The sequence below is a fragment of the Lycium ferocissimum genome, unplaced genomic scaffold (genome assembly GCF_029784015.1).
Source record: "Lycium ferocissimum isolate CSIRO_LF1 unplaced genomic scaffold, AGI_CSIRO_Lferr_CH_V1 ctg6048, whole genome shotgun sequence".
In the NCBI taxonomy this organism is placed as follows: domain Eukaryota; kingdom Viridiplantae; phylum Streptophyta; class Magnoliopsida; order Solanales; family Solanaceae; genus Lycium; species Lycium ferocissimum.
The window spans coordinates 4,160-25,415 of record NW_026726207.1 but is presented as its reverse complement, the minus strand read 5'-3'; the positions used below and the strand labels follow the sequence as shown (position 1 = coordinate 25,415).

The 21,256-nt window shown below is 35.7% G+C and overlaps 3 protein-coding genes across 4 annotated transcripts; all 3 read right to left on the bottom strand.

Annotated features, from left to right (window-relative positions):
- Window positions 1–4,919: 4,919 nt before the first annotated feature.
- On the bottom strand, window positions 4,920–9,047 carry LOC132045169 (probable LRR receptor-like serine/threonine-protein kinase At3g47570). 2 transcript variants are annotated; one of them, XM_059435708.1, is made up of 2 exons: window positions 5,713–9,047; window positions 4,920–5,541 (listed from the first exon to the last, which is right to left on the bottom strand). In XM_059435708.1, exons 1-2 carry the CDS (start codon window positions 5,999–6,001, stop codon window positions 5,438–5,440), a joined length of 393 nt encoding a protein of 130 aa, XP_059291691.1. In that variant the 5' UTR covers window positions 6,002–9,047; the 3' UTR covers window positions 4,920–5,437. Both variants share the same exon structure in this region; 1 of them encodes a protein (XP_059291691.1).
- LOC132045170 (probable LRR receptor-like serine/threonine-protein kinase At3g47570) lies at window positions 7,001–8,354 on the bottom strand. The gene is made up of 2 exons (XM_059435709.1): window positions 8,158–8,354; window positions 7,001–7,799 (listed from the first exon to the last, which is right to left on the bottom strand). Exons 1-2 carry the CDS (start codon window positions 8,352–8,354, stop codon window positions 7,001–7,003), a joined length of 996 nt encoding a protein of 331 aa, XP_059291692.1.
- A 30-nt stretch (window positions 9,048–9,077) lies between the features above and the next one.
- Window positions 9,078–18,053, bottom strand: LOC132045165 (probable sucrose-phosphate synthase 1). The gene is made up of 13 exons (XM_059435707.1): window positions 17,371–18,053; window positions 15,393–15,482; window positions 14,426–14,664; window positions 14,220–14,283; window positions 13,438–14,100; window positions 13,070–13,186; window positions 12,793–12,924; window positions 12,520–12,696; window positions 11,757–11,810; window positions 11,605–11,667; window positions 10,572–11,489; window positions 10,339–10,466; window positions 9,078–9,504 (listed from the first exon to the last, which is right to left on the bottom strand). Exons 1-13 carry the CDS (start codon window positions 17,404–17,406, stop codon window positions 9,231–9,233), a joined length of 2,955 nt encoding a protein of 984 aa, XP_059291690.1. The 5' UTR covers window positions 17,407–18,053; the 3' UTR covers window positions 9,078–9,230.
- Between the last annotated feature and the right edge of the window lie 3,203 nt (window positions 18,054–21,256).

Genomic DNA, 21,256 nt, shown 5'->3' with positions numbered 1-21,256 from the left:
TTTTTAAATCTTTTTTTTGTTAAGAAAATCGACGGACTACATCGGTTATTTTTTGCGAAAAAATGCACAAAAAATATAATTATTTTTATATTGTTTTCTAAAATAAACCGACAGACTCTGTAGGTTTTTTATTCTTATTTTTTATTTTTATATAAAAGAACCGACGGAGTCTGTTGGTTTTTAGAGAGAACAAATAATATAAATTAAATCAATGTAAGTTTTTAGTGGTCTAGTGGTTGATCCCTTTAATGCCAAGGGACATATCCAGGTTCGATTTCAAGTTGCTACATTTCATTATTTTATTTTATTTTTAAAAAAAAACGACGGACTCCGTCGGTTTTTTCATTTTTTTTTTACATAACCGACGGAGTCCGTCAGTTTTCGAAAAGAGACGTAACGTAAATCGACGGACGTGTTGCATCAATTTTCCGCTCGGTATCCGTCGATTTTTGCCTGTTTTTTAGTAGTGGATATAGGCATGACTTTTCCGTGTGATAAGCCGAATGAGAATTTTTGCTTACCTCCGTTCTTGAATGAATGGATAAATGTGGCTATATTATGTGATGAATATCGTATGCTCTAATTTGTAATTTTTTTCTCCACTATTTTGTTAATTATGTTACTTCCCCGTCTTGAACTTTTCGTCAATATCCCAGTTAAATCACATCGTAAGTTCTGTTCTTTGTAAATCTGTTATTTCATTGCATGTCATATTGCTCAATTATTTTTTCTATTATACTACTAGAATTAAAGGAAAAGAGACTTTGGTAATAACTTTTTATTTCAATGCAGGTTATAATCTTCTATTCCATGTCAAATTATTATGCAGATTTTTGATATCCTTAAAAGTATTCACATTAGATTATTTTTTTTTAAATTATTATGCTTTAATTCCAGAAAGATGACTGTTATAGATTCTTATATTTAATGAGGTAATTTGTGTGTGTGTGTGTGTGTATATATATATATATATATATATATATATGAACGGATTGTGAGTTTTTTCAAATAGAAAAGGAACGAAACGTGCAGATTTAATGTGATACTTGAAATTTCTTGACTTTCTCTATGCTTTCAATTTTGTGTGCGCGCATAAACTAAACATAAATTCTTATACTTTATAGGCCTTTTGATAATTCTGATAAGATATACATACATCTTCTTCATTTTTTCCCTATGATTTCAGTTTTATGCGGATGTTACAGTTAAGACACTTAGAATAGTAGTAATAGATATATTTTAAGAAGTTAGAAGCTTCAATAATAGACTTGAATTAATACGAAAAAGAAGTATTGAAGGAAGAAAATATAACTTACCGACGATTTCCGAGAAAGTTGATTTAGTGGGTGTAAATTTTGTAATTTCTAAATGTGATTGAAATATTATCATTGAAACCTAATTTGAACATCTATTAAAGATAAAAGAGTTGAATGTTGTTTATTTAGATATATCTAATCCTTTAGTTCTTTATATGGTGAAGATGACTACATAGAGAGTATACCTTTTAATAAAGATACAAAAATCGATTGAAGGAAGGTGCTAATGTGCTAGCATGAGAAAATCTTTTGCTTGCAACATTCAAGAAAGAAAGGATGGAATCTCAACTATTGTATCGTCGAGATCATTTCTACAATTTTTAGTTTATGCATAAGTAATGGTCGAATCTTCTCGATTGAAGTATATTTGAATTGCAGTATGTTGGTTTTGATAAATTTTGGAAGTTAAATATACCTTATTTAATTATTTTCATTAATTTTCATCAAACTAAATATACTTGCATTTTCTTTGTTGTTTATTAAATTTCTTTATACGTGCAAGTGAGAAATCAAGTTTTATGGAATTACTAATGAAATAATAGAATTCGAAAATTATTTATCATTACTATTACAGTGTTACTAAGTAGAAAATTATATTCTTAGGGAAGGGGAAGAAAAGACTGAGGAGAAGTGATAGGAGAATCAGGAGGAAGAATAGGGGAAAAACCTCTTCCTTTCAAATCCTTAGGGAGGAGAAAGGAAGTTTTTTAACTAACAGTTTATTTCTTTATGCGGGTATAAACATAACATGCAGCAGGAGTACAGGATCAAGCATAATGGTAATATATCATGGATTGTCTGGACATTTGAAGCAGTACAGTAAAATCAAGGGGCAAAGCATATCTCTATACTATAGTTTACGCTTAAGTTTCATGAATGTAGATAAATTGTTTGTCTACTTGGTGGTATTAACATCTCATGATGTTCAATCCAAGGGACATACAAAAAGTCTATATTTATGTTATTTAAGGAGAATTACTCACACAGAGATATTGCAAGAACTCAATCAGTACATAAATCAATTTTGGCAACCATATTCACACACAATAGTCCAGACTATTTAGAGTCAGCCAAAACAGAGACAAATCCACATCACAACACACCAACAAACAAGTCGAGCTTGAAAGGAAGGAAATACCTGATAATATGAAGGTACACAGACCAGTCACTCGAACTCAGGACTTGCACAAGCTCAACATCGAGGTGGTTTTTTTGGAAAATCGGTAAAAGGGACATTCGAACATGCAGAGTAAAGAAACAATAAGTATTAGACATATCAGCTAATTTGAAGCTGAGTTACCTGGAAGTGTTTCAACAAGAAGATGAAGAACTATTCCACAACTGGGGGTGCGAATCAGAAAGGAACCAAGGTCTTCATCACCTTCACACCACTGGCGGCGAGGAACAACAGCGACAAAGGCGGAGAAAGAAAGAGATGAAGCCCCGATTTTTTAGGGTTTCATTTAGGAAAGTGACATTTGTTATTTGTTTTTCTGTTGCTTTTGTTTTCTTTATTTTTGCTTTATTTTTGGGCCGACCCGGTTTTGGGTTGGGCTTTTGAACATTTTCTTTTTCTGAAATTAATAAAAAGCCCATATGGGCATAATTGAATTTTTTTTTTAAAAAAGTGTTACTAAGATCACATATGCTTTCGCCATGCATTTTGCTTTTCGGGCTCTCCAAATGTATTTTTTTAATGTAATTCTTTAATTAAATGTAATTCCATTTAATGCCTTTGTTATATGCATAAGTGAAACAATTTTTATAAAAAAAAAACAAAGTAAGAATTAAAATTGAAAAAAAGAAAAGAAAGATGAGATCTACCTAACAAATTAAAAATACCAAATATATATATATATATATATATATATATATATATATATACAGAATCTCTTTGGAGAAAGTAACATGACAAATGAAAAGCTATGGTAAATTTTTTCACCTTGGGTATGGTGGAAGCTTGGAGGCAGGAAACTACAACACAATCAATGAAAAAATTTACTTACATTTGATATTTATATTAGATTTCTAAAAGTATATATATGTGGATTATCGTGGATGGTGGGCAAGGACATCAAACCAAATGGCAAATAAATAAAATGTTGTTTAACATTTTTTGGATGGTATTAATGCTTAATAATGTAATAACAAGATAACAGTTGCGATTTTCTTAAAACAATATAATCTAATTTGATTTGACAAATGATTATAATATGATATGACTAATATTCTTTAATATAGACCGCATCGCGCGGGTATGAATACTAGTATTGAAAATATGCTGAAGACAGTGGCGGATCCAGAATTCTCACTCAGGGTGTTCGAAAAAATAAGTGGACCTAAATATACACTGTAATATATGTTCAGGGTGTTCAAAAGTTAATATATGTACATGAACACAGAAAATTTATCCTAAATATACACTGAAATTTTTTGCCCAGGGTGATGAACACCCTGACCTCTTACTGCATCCGCCCCTGGCTGAAGAGAGAGAAAAAATGCCCATGGAGTTTATAACGAATACCATTTTTGCTGCTCTCTTGCCAACTAAGCCAGTGAACCTGTTTATTACAATGTTAAAAAGTTCATCATGTCTCATGGAAGAGACCTTTCAGGTTGCTTCTTTTGCCAAGTGAACTGGCACCAATAGTGACAAATTGAAAATTTAAAGAGGATTACTAGTAGAAAGGCTATTGTCCATGAGAATTATTCACTTTTTTTCGAAATATAAAAAAGTTATATTTGGAATTTGAAAAACAATCACAACTTATTTTTCACTTTTTTTTTTTCCACTTTTTCACTGTCAATATATTCAAACAACCAAATATGTTTTGCAAAAACTATAACCAAACACAACTTCATCTTCAACTCCAACTCCAAAATACCAAATAAAGTGAAAAATATTTGGTTTTCATGGCCAAACGCCTACTAAATTTACCGAGTTTGAAGAATTCTTGTCAACGTAGTTTTCCAAGAAAAGATGGGAAGTTTCACGACAAGCGATTCTGGCAAAAGTATATACATGTACTCGAACTTAGAGAAAAGACTGCAACCCAATTGGAAATGAACCAACCACACTATTAATACTCAAATGAGATTGAGGCAACATGACGTGTTATTTCAGTATCTCACCTGTAAATGAATTGTATCTTAGGATATAAACAATGTGAAAAAGCCTGGCTCATTTAATGAGTTAATTTTACCGATGATATCGTGGCAGGTGCAAAATGATGACGTGCCTATGACATGTCATTTTTTGGCACTAGAAATTTGACTTTCCGATTATATGTATTTTCTGGACAATTAACACATAATTTAGTGACTTTATTGTTATAAAAACTAGCTTAGTCACTTTACCGTTACGAAAATAATTGTCCGACTTTAGTATTACAAAGAACAATTTTAGTCACCATCGGTAAAATTAACCCCTCATTTAATCAGACAGATTGTGTTCTCAGGTTTTCAAGATTAAGAATTATCCGTCTTTTACTTTAGCAAGTTTTTTTTTTTTTTTTTTTTTAATAATCAAGAGATGATACCTTCAATGATGGACAAATAATCACTTAAACCAGATACCTTCAACAGAAGGGCAGAACACAAAGACAGAAAAAAACAATCTAGCTCTACGACTACTAGTTACAAATGGAAATTTATTGTAATATGAACATTGGAGTAGGCATCCGACTGAAGGAACTGCAAGTAGCTAGTAGAACTGAACATTGGTAATAATCTTAATAGAATTGAACCACAAAGTCTAGATGAATTTTCTACATATGAACTTTACAATAATTTCTTGTGCAACTCTTTAACCTTCTTCTTAATTTACATCAGTGGCACTTACCGGAAAAGCATCTGATGACATGCAGTTCACTGGTGACATCACGCATATCCATCCTCTCTCTTGCTGATTCCACCGAACAAGCAATTCCAATTCGAAATATGGAAATGCTCCGTAATTCTATCCTTACTAGGCTCAAAAGGTGCTTGAGAGCCGCTTATTTCCTTAACTCCTTGATTGCAGAGAATTGCTTCCTGATCGCGAAAAAGAGCAGGATCAGAAATTTCTATAACGCGTTCAGGTATAGCATTCCTCACATAATTATGGAGGTTTAGATCATCGTTCAAAACATCATCTGTTGGACTCTTTCCAGTAAATATCTCCAATAAAAGCATTCCATAGCTGTATACATCACCTTGTGTTGACAACTCACAACCATACCATATTCTGCAATATTCACAAACCACACATCAATGAACAGTGAACTAATAATCTACGAGACCATTAAACTAATTTAAGGTATTCTAGACTGGAGAAATAAGCATTTGTCTAGAACTTATAGCTTCTATAAGTAACATAAGTGGTAAGTTTGTTTCCCTGAAGAAAGCTGATTATTACCTGGTGCAGCATATCCAATAGTTCCCTTTATTCCTCTGCTAGAGAATGTTGAAGATGTATCTGAAAGAATCGTTGCCAACCCAAAATCACCAACATGAGCAACTAAGTCATCATCTAACAGAATATTACTTGGTTTCAGATCACAATGAACTAGAGGTCTTCCGCAATTGAAATGAAGATACTCCAGCGCAGAAGCCACATCAATCGCAATATTCAGCCTCTGAAGCAAAGTTAAGTGCCTCTCCTCCAGGTGCTGATGCAACCAGTCTTCAAGACTTCCATTGACCATCTAGCTGTAGACAATAGCCTTGAAATCATTGCCCACAAAATCAATGCTAGAACAGATGGTCAGAATCTTAACCATATTTCTGTGCCTATTATGCCTCAGTGCTTCACACTCAGCCTTGAAACTTTTCGAAGCTTCCTGAATATGAAGCTTGAATACCTTCACAGCAACAACTGTTTCATTTTCATCAAGTTTTCCTTTATATACAGAGCTAAATTGTCCCGAACCAATTATGTTTTCTGCAGAGAATCCATCAGTTGCCTTGTAGAGAGTACTGTAAGAAACTTTCTCGAGTCCGTCCCTCGTCAAACTATCGGATACATTCAATTCTATTTGGGGCCTACGACTGTAGATCAGTACGAAAAGCACAGCCCCTGCAAGCGCTAACGTCCCAACAGATATTGGTATGATCAATTTTAGCACATGTGGAAACTTGAACTTTCTTGATGCACCTTCATTCATGCACCCTGGTAAAAGTAACTCTGGAGCACCCCCACAAAGCTCACTGTTTCCAACAATCGAAACCTCGCTTGCATTTGTAAAAGTTCCATCTTTTGGTACCTCTCCTTTGAAATTATTGAAAGATAAGTTGACGTGTCTCAGAAAAGCAAGCTTTCCAAGGACTTTGATCTCACCTGTGAAGTTGTTACGAGAAAGATCTATACTTTCTAGACTTCTCAAAGAACTTAAAAATCGAGAAACAAATCCTTCAAACAAGTTATTAGACATGTCAAGCTCTGTCAAACTGGACAAAGTAGAGATGCTGTTTGGAATCTCACCAGATAATTCATTGTTTGAGAGGTTCATCGAGACCAAATTTTGCAAGCCATGTATGTCAAAAGGAAGAGAACCTGACAAGTGGTTGTATGATCGATCCAGTAATATTGATAATGAAGAAATACCAAATATTTCTTGTGGTATATGACCACTGAGATTGTTCTGAGAAACATTTAGTATCAACAAAGACCTGCAATTTCCAAGACTGGAGGGTAGAGGACCTTGCTAGTCATTTTCTCCCAGATAGAGTTGAGTCAGCATAGTTAAATTCCCCATAGAAGAAGGTATATTCCCTGATAATCTGTTAGAGAAGAGGGATAATATGTTTAATCTCTGAAGTTTCCCAATAGAATCAGGAATACTTCCACTAAGTTGGTTTGACCAATTGTAAAGTGTCTCTAAATGGGACAGAACCCCTATTTCACTAGGGATATCTCCAGATATTAAGTTTCCTCCCAGAGTAAATCGCCTAAGCTTAGTTATGTTGGCTAAAGATCTAGGAAAAACTCCTCGAAGGTCGTTCTCACTAATATGCAGAACTTGTAACTGAGTGCAATTCCTCAATGAGGGAATGAAACTCAAATCATCATCTCTCTCATATCCAAGTTGATTACCATTCAGTGCAATCCATTGCAGATTCGTCAGAGCTCCAAAAGTTGGTATCTTGCCAAGAAAATTGTTACGATTCAGTCCAAATTCCACAAGATATGTGTCGTTTGATACTGAAGCAGGGACTTGTCCCGTTAGCTGATTCCTTCCAACGTTAAGTCTTCGCAGTCTTGGAAGGGTAAGAAATACATCCCATGGTATATTCCCTTGGAGTTGATTCTCCGGTAAGTCAATTTCAAGCAATGATGATAAATTGAAGATCACACCAGGGATGACACCAGATAGCTTATTCAAGCCAATAGCCAGAATCTTCAAGTTTTGGAGCCTACCAAGTGTACTTGGAATCTCTCCACTTAATCTATTTCCAGCTGTAGAAATCACTGTAACTGAAGAAAAGTTTCCTAGATAGTAGTTCCTGTCAAGCCATTCAGATAAACATAAAACAGCTGAAGCTTTGACAAGTATTCAAACTCTGTTGGGATTGAACCAAACAGATTATTCCCACCCAAACCAAGCTCAGTCAGATCCAAACACTTTGAAATGTTTCTTGGTATGTCACCAGAAAATGAGTTGTTGTAGAGGGCTAAAACTTGGAGTCTTCTCAACTTACCTATCTCTTGTGGGATTTTTCCAGTAAAAGTATTATTGGAAAGCACAAGTTCTCTAGGAAAACTAAGGTTTCCCACAAAGGGTGATAGTGAACCACAATTCTACTTGATTGCAAGTCAATTCTAATTACTCTTTGGTGTCTACTGCTGCAAGTTACTCCAAACCAGTTGCAGAAATGACCCGACTCGTTCCATGAAGACGTTACTCGAAGGGGATCAGAAGCTAAACCAGTTTTAAGAGAAAGCAAAGCATAATGATCCGATACATTTGAAGGCAGTGAAGCAGACTTGTGAAGAAGGAAGATGAAGGATGAAGAAATTAAGAAATGGAAGCAAAAAGGGTGTTGAAACACTCTACTCATATTTGAAAGGATACAAGTAAAGAATGGAAGAAGTTTAGATAGTCAAGTTTCTTGTTGGCCGGCATTAAGGAAGTTATACTAAGGGATGGGGTAGTTGAATTACATGAATTTTTTGAAAGTGACACGGTGATCGTCCTACTACAATTTCTTTAGTTGAAATTGATTAACTTTTTCTAAAAGCCAGGTGTTTTCATCTTTTTGGTAACTTAAATTGATTTAACGTTCCCTTCAAAAACCAGTTAATCAGAGATTTGAAATTCCCATATGAACACAAAATATTCAGATTTGGTGCATAGGATAGGGGAAGGAGAGATAATATAAACCAGTCAACGTCCATCATGAAGTTTGAAACCTGATAAATAAGCACAAATTTTCCGCCATCTATTTAAGACAGATATACTACATCATAACTTTTGTCGCAGAATGTAGTTTTAATATGGTAATTATATGCACAGAGCAACTATCTTCATAATAATGAAGGTAGTTTTAACATGGTAATTATATTCACAGAGCGTATCTTCATAATAATTTATGAAGGTCCTTGATTCCTTATTCTACTACTTTTGATATCTTTATATGATGCTCTTAACCTTTAAAGATTATGCAAAAATACATGACCCATTAGATATTTACCCCTTCTAGGAATCAAAACCAGCCCCTAAAGTTCAGAAGTTTCTACGTACGAAATCCCTTTTTTTTTTTTTTTTTTTTTTTTTTTTTTTTTTTTTTTTTTGTTGCTAATAATATTATACCTTTTTGTTTTCTTCATTCCAACAGATTGTGAGCTCATTTCATTCTATATAAAGAAAACAAATAGAACTTGAAGAGACTACTGACAACACATAGCAACCAAGACATTGGAGCTGAAATAGTCATCTACTCCTTAGAAAAACCAAGGTTATTTAGTGCTACACTGATGTCTTCCTGGCTGCAACTTCCACATTCAACAATGTTAGGATTCATGGCTGGCAAAACATGCTCAAGAGGGTAGTTCCTGTTTGAGTGAACTTTAGAGGCATCGCTGCAAACTCCCTTCAACACCACAGTTTTATGTACTCCTCCAACCAATAACTCATAATCCGTGTCTCCACTTTCTCCCGCAAAAACCACAAGATTTGACAAGTTTATGCCCCATCTAATGAACATGTACCTGAACGTAAGGTCTAATGATTAATTATAGCTTTTACATACACCAACAAAAGGAGTAATCACAACAACAACAAATATAACTACTCCACCTTAATCTCTAACTAATTGGGTTCGGCCGGTTTACTGAATGAATCTCCTATATCCATTGTCGTTTTGATTTGTTTCATTCCAATACAAAATAAGTTGTGTTTTAAGTTAAAATAGAGATTCTGAAAAATTCTACTCACATACATATCTCCAAACAAACTAAAAGGCCTTCTATCAAATACCGAACTTAATGAAAGTGTACCAACAAGACAAAACCTTAAAAGAGATAAAGGAAGCTAAATTTGCAAATGAATGTCATTTGAGGACTGGATGAAAAAAGATGCATATGGTTCATTTAAAGTTGTGTGGGTTACTCGTATGAACTTTTTAACCATGTATTGCCACCTAAAATACAGTTCAAAAAATCAAAGTCATTCGGTCAATGGACAAACTGGTTGCTGTTCCCCTTCTATGTAGACCTCAAATTTTCAAAGAAATAGTCAACATGACAAGAGGAGTTGGTGGGAAAATTCTTTATCAGGTCTTCGGAATTAATTGCTTTTTTTCTTCAAAATCTCTTCTCTGTCACCTCATTTCCTTAGTTAAAAAAATAAAAAAAATAATAAAAAAAAGGTAGATCTTTACCAGAGTCAATATCCTTGGACAAATATTGGCTAACTTAACTAACCTGAAAGTCATAATTAAGACTCAAGATCCACAACTAACAGGCTTGACAATTTGATACTAGCAATGTGAAAATTTGTTACAAAGAGAGATTAAATGACAAAGAAAATAGGCAGGAAATGACCTGAGCGCTTGTGATCTTGAAGCAAGAACAGGGATCACATTCAGCCTGCTACCACTTTGGCAATATATTGCATGGCATCTTAGCGCCTGAATTCTCAATAATCTCCTAACTTCCTTCACAGGAGGAACCTAGAGAAAAGAGATAGAACTCAGAGCATTAGATTACTTAGATGAGTTGAATAATTAGAGGTAGTATTGTCACACTTTGATGCTTTTATGAGGAGGTGAACTTACTAATGATTGATCGTGTATTCTGAAAGAAAAGCAATGTGTGGATGCTGAGTCAATCTCCTTTATAGCTATCTCAGCTTTGTTTTTAACTTTGTCATTTAGAGAATCTGCCCAACGAATTATAGTTTTCCTCAGATCTTCTCCACCCCAACGATAATCAATGTGAGTTTGATAATCTGAATCTACCGTAAAAGAAGGCCCTGAAGATTTCTCCTCAGAATTTAAACATGGATAATAAACCTCCCCACCACTATTGCAGATATAAGCATCAAATTCATGTGGTTTACACTTTGACAACTCCAAAAATGACCGCACCTCAGTAATGGTCAAGGCTGTTGACAAGATAAAGCCAAAGGATGATGCACTCTTATCTTTTTTAACAGTCTCAATAATTGTTTTGGTAATACCTGCCAAACCAGCTGCGGTATCACAATCCACCGCAATTACAATTAGCTTCTTTCTCCTTGACAGTTGAAACTTACTTTGCTCTGCTTTCTCCATGGACCTACTTATTGGCAGTGTAGAGACCATATTATCCAATTGGCTTTTCTTTTTGCTGGCATTTTCCATGAAATCCAGGGCAGTCACTGATGCTCCACTCTTTTCATTTTTCTCCCCATCCAATGAGAGTTTCAAGCTTAAAGACAGATCTTTAATATCTCTCAAGGAATCTCCAGGTGAATCTGGGTCTGAATCGGAGCATTCATCCTCATTTCGTTTCCATCTCGGCTGCCGTTGTTTGCAAGACATCACTCGCGCTAAGTACGTCTTGCAGTGCTCTGGCCAAGAGAAGAGATGTATATTCCGCAATCCATTATCTCTACATCTTGCCCAAAGCTGCTTATCAGCTACTAGCTTCAAAAGTGCATCAGCAACAGAATGTTGATCATGTGGGTCAACTAGTAAACCATTGTCAAGCACCTGAAACAAAGTAAATAGTAAGTCCTCGGAAACTAACATGGCATGTCTAAATTCAGCTACAGTAGACAAACAAAAAAGCCCTGAAGCAATAAGTAGGCTCCATCAGGGGACAAACCCGGTGAATGTCAACTGGACCACCATTTTTTGTGGCAACAATGGGCAGCCCATGAGCTGCAGCCTGTTTGAATAGGAGACATCAATTTGCAAATGGACTTAGCATATACGCCTTAAATCTGGAATTATGAAAAGAGGAAATCAGAAAAGCACCTCAGTCAAAGTGAGTCCAAATGGTTCTATGAAAGCTGGATTGATGAAAACCCCCTGCAAAATTGTGATATATACAAGTGAAAATTTAACAAAGAGATACAATGCTTATTTACTCCATGTTAACGACTTAACATGCAAACAACCTTCCTCTTTTTGGCTTTTTCAACTGCTATAACAGTGTGAAAAAAACATTGTTGTTGAAATGAAATTGAAAGCCTTTCACAGTCTGTCATCTTTCACTCTGTCAATCTTCACTTTGTGTCTATTTTTTAGGCATAACACATAGTATAATAGTAACCTTAAAAATTACAGCCTATCATGAATTAGACAGGTTTCGAAATCAATTCTCAGGTCAGCAATCTTAACACAATCTCTCATGAATACTGCGGCAGCGGACTCGTTCAACTATCGCAACTACTTTTCCCCACAATCCAAAGCTTCCATCTAAATACTAGGATAAGGAAAATGCAGGAATATTATGTTTCCTTCATTCTGTAGTCCTTGGATCATGATAAAGATTTAACACGAACCAATGGATATGTCGTTTCATCACGTGATTCACTATAAATGAATGGTCTATCTTCAGAAATAGCAATAAAGTGATTCATGCGTCTTCAACCTGGATGTTACTCGGGGTAAACACTCTACAACCAGAAATAAAATAATGGAGGTTCTGTAGGCAAAAGAGATTATGCGGGAACAAGCTATACAAACAGCTTACGCCAAGAAAAGCTAGAGATATTAATGTAATTTGCTGCTTTACCTTTGATTTTGCAGCCAGACGATATATCTCAGGAACGTCAGATTGCTTGTGATGCTTAGGATACGCAACTTGACCATATAAATCATACTTGTCAATCAGTTTAATTATTGAAACAAGGACAGATGAATTTGTACTGGACATTTCATCAATTACATCACGATTTCCCATCACTAATGTCTGCAATGAAACAGAATAGAAGAATATTACAAAAGAACAATTAAACCGCAAGATAGGCTGAATATTGATGAGTCGAGGGAAAATTTGTAAAATTACAAGGTTTGCAAGCTCTCTCAATTGTCGGCACTCTCCAAATGCCTTGACTAAAGTGATTAAGTTCTTCTTTGGGTCAGGCCTGGCAAGAGCAAGTATCATAGGCTTGTGTGGATTGGTGAAGAAGCGCATGATCTGTCAAAGAATTATAATTTTGAGTTAGGACCAAGATCAGATCTGCACAATGTAAACATGAATGGTTGAAGCAAAAAATGAAACAAGAGCCACATAAATCTTCAATTTAGGAGATGATAGATTCAAGGAAGATAGTGATTGAAACCTCCAACCAAATGGGTGGATCTGCATTCCCAACATTATGTTCATTTCCTTCGGCTTCTCCATCCATGTCACCTTCGTGTGGAACAATATGATGAAATTCCATTCCTGGAGGAATCACCTGCCAAAGTAAAATAACAAAGTTAATATAATATTTACACAAATAGGGAAAGAAAGAACAAGAAAAAGATACAAGGTTGATGCAAGAACAAGAAGTTCAAGAAAGTCTTCAGTATAGAGTATATGCCCAAAAACAAAAAAAAAAAAGAGAGTGAGGAGACATTTCTATTACAGTGAAGACAGAACTAATTTAAATAAAAAGATTAAGTGGCTCACCATTGCACGAGGCATAAATCTGCCATAGCAACTCACATTGCGTTTCATTCTTGCCCTGAGTTTGCGTTCTAACTTTGGATCAAACCCATCATAGAGATTCCATTGTTCGTCTATCTCCTGCCGTGTACTAGTAATTATCATCTCAGATGCATCAAGAGACAATTCTTCAGCCTCTATACGCCGCATTATTTTGTAAGTTGCATTTATCTCCTCTTTTGGTTGCCGTCCTTGCTTTAGTAGTTGTTCCAGCTTGTCTCGTCCAAGTGAATGGCCAGTTAAAACCATCGGTACATTTAAAGCCCCCGATAGAACAGCAGCAGATTCACCGGCATCTGCATAGTGTCCATGAATTACAACAGGCCAGAGTGGATGTCCACTACCAGTTTGCTCTCCTAGAACCTTCGACATCTGGACGATGTGACTAAGCGCACCATCAACAAATTCAGGAATATGCGGCCAAAGTAATTCTTTGGGGATATATTTATCTTTTGGGCCAAATGGTATGCGGATGATGTAGGCACCACCACTTTCCCCTACTTCATGCATGGCATCTACAGAGTCTGTTAGATTTATCATTTCTGTTGGTTCACCATAGGTCCAATCTACATCAGGTGCTGATACTTGTCTCGTCAGCAAATCAACACGATAAACTCCAGGCATCATGCCTAAAGCTCTAGCTAGTTCCACAACATACTTGACCTGAGTTAAAGAAACACAAACACAACAGACACAAAGCATCAAAAAAGTCAGACAGGTAGTAGATTGTAATATTTATATGAGTAACTGTGCCAACGAAGTGTTATACAAAGAAAACATACTTGGCCACCCGTGTCAGAATCCCGACCAAGCTCCATGTTTTCTCCTCTTATTAATCCATGAAGACTGCATCAAGGTTTCTGTTAGACAGAACTAATCATATGTCTATTAACTTTGAAATATATTTAGTTAGACAGAACTAATCATATGTCTATTAACTTTGAAATATATTTAAACACAAGATCTGAGGAACTGAGAAGAACAGTGCCTGATTAACACAATGTAAAGTTTCTTTTCCATGTTTTGATTAGCCCAATTTGCCATCGCATCCACAGAGCTGACCCTGGACATTCTTCCTCGGACACTATCACCATGAGCTGAGAGGTCACCAACAATGTCTATCTTTTCGCCATCTGATAAGTCTGACATATCAACAGTTGCTTCTCTACGTGCCCTTTCACATTCACGATGCCTTTTTGCCACACGCTGAGCTTCTTCCCCTTCAAGCTGCAAGTATCATAGCAAGGGGACACATTACTTTCTGAGTGAAGCAATAATACAATGGTAGACAGAGCATGTCTGGGTAACCAAGGACATAGAGAATAACCAAAGCAAGTGGCAGCAAGTGAGCGCTACCACCATCCAGTGTAATCCGCAAATTGAAAGCTGTAATAGCAGCTGTGCGTCTTTTAGCGACTCGAGATTATGAATATACAAATTCGTAACTCTTTATAAAGGGAATCAATTGGACAAAAACAGATTATAACTTTTTTTTGAGGGCTAAAGAAAAAAAAAAAAAAAAGTTTTTCCTTCTGAAATGAACTTGAAAGAACTTATACAGATGGACTAAAGATGTCATACAATGGGCAAGAAATTTGCATGGGTAATATTACTGGCATTGCTATGGCTTTAATAGAAAGGTTTCATATTTCTCATAAAAATTACAGGCGAAGTCTGAATATAATATAATCTAGTAGAGTGGCATCCAAAATAGTATTTGGTGAAGTCCTCAACAGACTAATAACAACATCAAAACACTTCTACATTACGTGAGAATAACCGTCGTTGACTTTAAGTCATAAACTCGTTGAAAGAAAAGAACATAAATTAAAAGGTGATGCAATTATGTGAAGTTAAAGAACTAATAAAACGAACTAATGCATCAAACTTTTTGAATGAATAGTAGAAAAAACACGTCAACCCGAAGTACAACCAGGGATATATATACTAAGAACCTGCTTCTTCTTGCGAGTCAAATTCCAAATCCTCCAGCACATGTTTTCTAATCTTGTATTCCTCTCCTGAGAATCCCGAATTGATGAAGCCTGTAACATATTTCAAGAGACCTGCTTAATACTCGTGTCAATGCATATGCAATACCTATAAAGGGCAGCCCGGTGCACTAAACTCCCGCTATGCGCCGGGTCTGGGGAAGGGCCGGACCACAAAGGTCTATTGTACGCAGCCTTACCTTGCATTTCTGCAAGAGGCTGTTTCCACGGCTCGAACCCGTGACCTCCTGGTCACATGGCAGCAACTTTACCAATTACGCCAAGGCTCCCCTTCATATGCAATACCTATAGACCCCGCAAAAAAAAAAAAAAAAAAAAAAAAAAATTCTAATCCGCTACTCGCTCCGGTCCATATTATTTGGTGTTTAAATTGTTGGCACACCCCGTGAGAAACTACTTACTCCTAGAAACTAAAAAGGGTTTTGACTAAATTTCCTTTAATGAAATTTACATCTTTCTAAGTTGATTAGTATAAAGAGCATAGAAATTTGAGGTGTATGATACTTACACTTGCCCTATCAAAGCAAAAAAGCACCAATGAAACATCTGTTGAAATTGTAATTGAGAAATACTTCTTCAGAATGTGTAGATTAGGATAAATTTGGAATTAATACCTTCTTGATTATGTAAAACACCACTTATTTTGGACCAAAATCAAAAGTCAGAAACACAATAATATGGCCCGCAAGGAGTATCTGTCTCAATTTGTATATCTTGTTTTAATTTCGCGCAAATATAAATACACTTCTATTAATTTGCTGAATAGGGCCTTCAAAAGGACCAGTAAAAGATAACCTTTTTGATCTACTGAAAGGCTAAATTCTGAAAGTGGATATCTGGGGAGTACACAGCCTGCTAAAGGGAGAGCATGGAAGTTTTGGTGTAAACTTTCAACCGTCAATTTGTATCACCCTTTTCCCATATTTCATCCTTTTGAGTTACACACATTTCAAGAGGAAGCATTGAAACCAAACTCCAAGATAATGAAAATACACCAAATTGCTTGGTTTGACAAAGAAAAGAAGGACAATACCTGTCAAAACAAAAAGGAAGGGATCACTCTAATTAAGGCAACACTTTTGATCTATTACACATACTTTACTTCCATGTTCCCAGCTCCCTCCTTAATTGCTAAAAAGCTAAAGAAACTAATTAGGAATTTCGTGTGGAATGGATGGAGAAAGAGTATCACTTGGTTAAATGAAGAAGGTCATGGCTCCAACAACTGATGGGGGGTTGGGCATTCGAAGATTGAGCACTTTGAGTTGACTTCTCTTTGAAAATAATTGTGGAGATTTCTCTGAAGTATGGACGGCAGTCAATATGGTTGGTTTCCCGATGAGGTTACAACATCATGAGGTTAGAACATCATAGACATCATCATACTAGATTAGCTTGTGAAAAGGAATCATAATAGGATAAATTTCTCGAGACTTATTGGCTTCTCATCGGGATTAGGAACAAGATACTATTTCGGCTCAAACTACCTTGAAAGATGAATTCCCTTAATTGTCCTCAATTACCAAGCAAAAGGGGTTATGGTGGCCAAAGTTTGTAAAAGGGATAGAACCAGCTATCTCTCGGTGAGAAGACGTTTGCAGAAATGGAAATGTGATGAGGTGGAAAGGTTCCGGCAAAAACTTTATCACTGCAAGCAATTCAGGTTGCCTCATGAGTTATTACCGCAAAGATCATCCTGAAATTGTTTACTGGTGAATTCATATTGCAATCATCTAATCAATGGTGTGCTTTAATGATGAATCATTTGATTTCTTAAATTTATGTGGAAATCAGTGGTCAAATTACAAGATTTTGGTTCCTCAAGCTAACATAAATTAGCATTTCATTCTTTTAAGAATGGAAAAAAGTAAAGGACAAAAGAAAAGCAATAAGTGAGGAGCACAAAGTCCTTGACGTGGACCTTTTGATTTGTTAGGCGGAGATCGCCGTTACCCATACAGAGCAGATTGTCGTGAATTAGGGATGTCGAGTTGATCCTCTAGACAGAACAAGCAGCAGGCATGGCATGGGTAGAGTAACTCCTAACCAGCTTACATGGCAAGGTAGAGCATGGGGTGAACCTTCTTGCGGCCGGTGAGAAGGGAATAGCCCATTGCCATGTAGATAATTGGTGGGCTCCTTTACTGCTTATGTTGTACCACTGAAATCTCCATTGTCTTTGCAGTTGGGAGGAATTAACATATATTCTTTTGCTTTACTGTTAGTGCACATTATTGATACTAGAGTTGGTACACTGTCCTGTTTCATTTGTGAAAGTGAATAGATTTATTCATCGAAGTGATTTCCTGATTTATTTTTGTGTTTGTCTAATCACAAAACTCACTATTTTCTCAGAAATGGAACTAAAAATTGCCACTGTAAGGTATGTGAGAGTTAAAAAAAACCATAATAGACTTCCTGATTTGTTATTGTGTTTGCCTTGACTCTTGATAGAGGCAACATCACAAGCCTATGTCATTGAGCTCTATTTTGATCTTTGGCTTTGTCACAAAGATTAGCACTCAACTTATTCAGATCGAGTCTAGACCTCACAGTTACCTTCTTCTCAAACTATACTATTTCGGCCCTTCAAAGCTCGAGATTTCATCCAACCAAAGCACCTTTGCCTCTATCCGTTGGTTCAATTGAAACTTCCCATTGACTACAATGTTCTCTTTCTTGCCCCAACTCCAACTTTGTCCAGTGGAAGTCCAAAATTTATCTTTGGAACTTTCTTTTTCTCTATTTTTCATTTTTATGTTTTGAGATGATGACTTCATTAGGTTTAGTTAGTTTTCGTTAGTTCAGGGTCCAAAATGCACGTTTGATTTATTTGAAGATCAAATATACCAAACTTATTACAAAGAGACAAAAGAGAAAAGCTCGAAGACTAAATAACCATTTTCTCAAAAATGGAACTATAAAATTGCCACTCAGGTACTCTACGAGAGTTAACAAAATCATTCTAGGCTTTTGTTCCAATGCACCGTTCAATGAATTCAAAAATAGGGTAAACGGTTCCTTTTTTTTTTTTTTTTTTTAAATGATATTGGTGGTATTCTCACACAACAGCATAAAACTGAAATGTTCCACTTTTGGTAGTTAGAAATTGATGATTAATCAAATCCGAAATTAAGCAAATCTCTAATGCTACACTCATTATAATAATACCCGGAAAGACACTCAGAAAAAAATTACTCATCCATACGGAATCTAAATTCCTCACAAAGAGAAACGTAAAAGAAAGTACGAAGCCTCCCGTGTTAGCAGGGTCTAGAGAAAGATCGCAGGTCGCACCCAAAGGAGTGCATGATGTACACAGTCTACCCTTGTAAGGGTTAGTGGCTGCTTTCACCACTCGAATCCGTGACCACGGAGAGACAACTTTACCGCTCACAAAGAGAAAGGTAATCCGCTAAATTTAGGAATAGGCACCAAATGTTTATTTAAGGTAAACAGGAGGACTTACGCGAACCCAAGAGCGATGAAGATCGGTTTCATCGAAGCCAGTGATGACTTCCTCCACAAAGTAACGTGCTGGACTGAACCTACCTCTTTCCCTTAACAACAACGACGATTTTGGATCGTTGATCGGGGGACCAACGTCCAGGATCGCCTCCAGGTAACTGTTTATCCATTCGTTTCCCGCCATTGAAGAAAGAAAACTCCAAATTTATGTAATGCAGTAGTTCATCATGTTGTGTGTATGTCAGTGTCCACTGTGAAATTGGGAAATGAGAAGTTTGCAGTTTGTGTATTTGCATTGTATCTGTGTGTGAGAGAGACGGTTAGAGCAGGGGTCCCGGTAGCTACGGAAAAGGTCACACTGCTAAACAAACGCCGACGGAGGAGATCGTGACCGAGTGATGAGACGATATACTAGTAAATTTCCTATTTTTCCGAAATTACTTTTTCCATTAAATTAATAAATAAAACTATTTAGAGACCCAAATTATAAGAAAATTTAAAGATCAACCGAGATTGTTTACTCCCATACTGCTTAAATAAAGATAGTGCGGTCATTTTTATTTGTCCAGTTTGAACTTTTTACATCATTTAAAAATAATAATAGTATTTTATAATAATATTCATATTAATAACGTATAATTTCAGTGAACTTAGGAAATAATTTGGGAATTCAGTAACTAATGTTAAGGGTAAAATAGATAAAATAAAATTATCTTTTCTTTTAATATGTTAAAGTAGACAAATAAAATAAAAATTTATTTTTAATATAATGGACGAATAAAAGTGACCGGATAAAGTATTATTCAGTTTCCGCACCCTAGATAACTATTAATCCCAACATTTTCTAGTCCCCAACTATTTTGGACTGAGAACAAAGGAGAACTACCACAACAACTTAAGAGATCACTAGGAATCATATTCGCCAAAATATGATTATAAATTTATAATTGTGACTTCTGTCAAATTATTGTTAATCTATCAAAAGTGATGTATTGATAGAATGATACATACTAATTAATTAATATTAAATGATAAATCGTATGGAAAAAGACACATATTATGCTTTTGTTGTTTTGATGCATATATCCTGTGTGAGTGAATACTTAATATTATGTGTGTAAATTAAGATATAACTCAGAAGATATTTTGACAAATAGAAATCCAAAAAAGCATGTGTGGATGAATACTCCATATATTGTATGTAAATTAAGATATAACTCAAAAAATATTTTGACAAGAGAAAACCCAAAAAATCATGTGTCTCCTATTACATTTAAAATATGAAAAGTAGTTACCAAATTATATAATTTGCAAAATTTAAACTTTGTCAAACATTGAAACAGAAATTTTCTTTTTATTTTAGTTAGAATAAATTTTTCATTCTAAATAAAATAATAAATAATTTTACTCTCACCTTATGTTGGTTTGTATATGTTTCAAATTCTCCCTGTGAACCAAATGTATAAATAGTATATGACTATTTAAGAAACTTTTAAAAGTAAACCTAAATTACTATCAATGCCCTGTATTGGACCAAATTTGTTCAATCAAACTTGTTCATGATATATGCATGTTAAAACTAGGACACCTTGCCTGACCAAAGGGGTATATGTGTAACCCCAGCAAGACTCAAGCAATTAGGCATTCCCGAGGAGTGATCGACTCTTGAATAAAGTAATCCGACCTTCAATCCCAAGCAAAGGAGTTGATGACACCGAGGTTTAAATAATGCTCCCTCCGCCCATTTTTATCGTAAAATTTAAAAGTTATGCGGCCATTAAAAATTTGTTGAACTATCTGTAGACGGTGTAAACCAAGGTTCAAGGTTTCGACCCGTCAGCCGAAAGTCCGGAGCAATAACAAAGAGCGACAGGTCAGTATGGGCTCGATTGGTCGGATTCGAACTTAGTTATTCGGACGCAGCAGGATCCGAAGAGTCTTCAGTTGATAAGAGCCCGAGAAATTCGGCCCGTTGCGGATTCCTCCGTACGTCACGCTACACGACCCGTCACCAGCTGTTGTACCCGAGATTTTAGGAATCATTATCCCTATGATTGATTTAGTTACCATGTATAACAGAAACACTTGTATTATAAATAAGGAGGTAAAGCCTGTCACGACCCAACCCGCCATGACTGGCACCCACACTAACTCCTAGTGGACGAACCAATACATTTAACCACCTACTCAATCAAAGTCCATTTTTACTTAGTCAAGTCATTCAGTTCACAATAAATTAAACGCAAGATAAATCAAAGTAGTCATGCCATAAACAATAATGTAAATGCGGAAGTCCTAACTATTACAACCCCAAAATCTGAAAGTCACCGTACATGGAC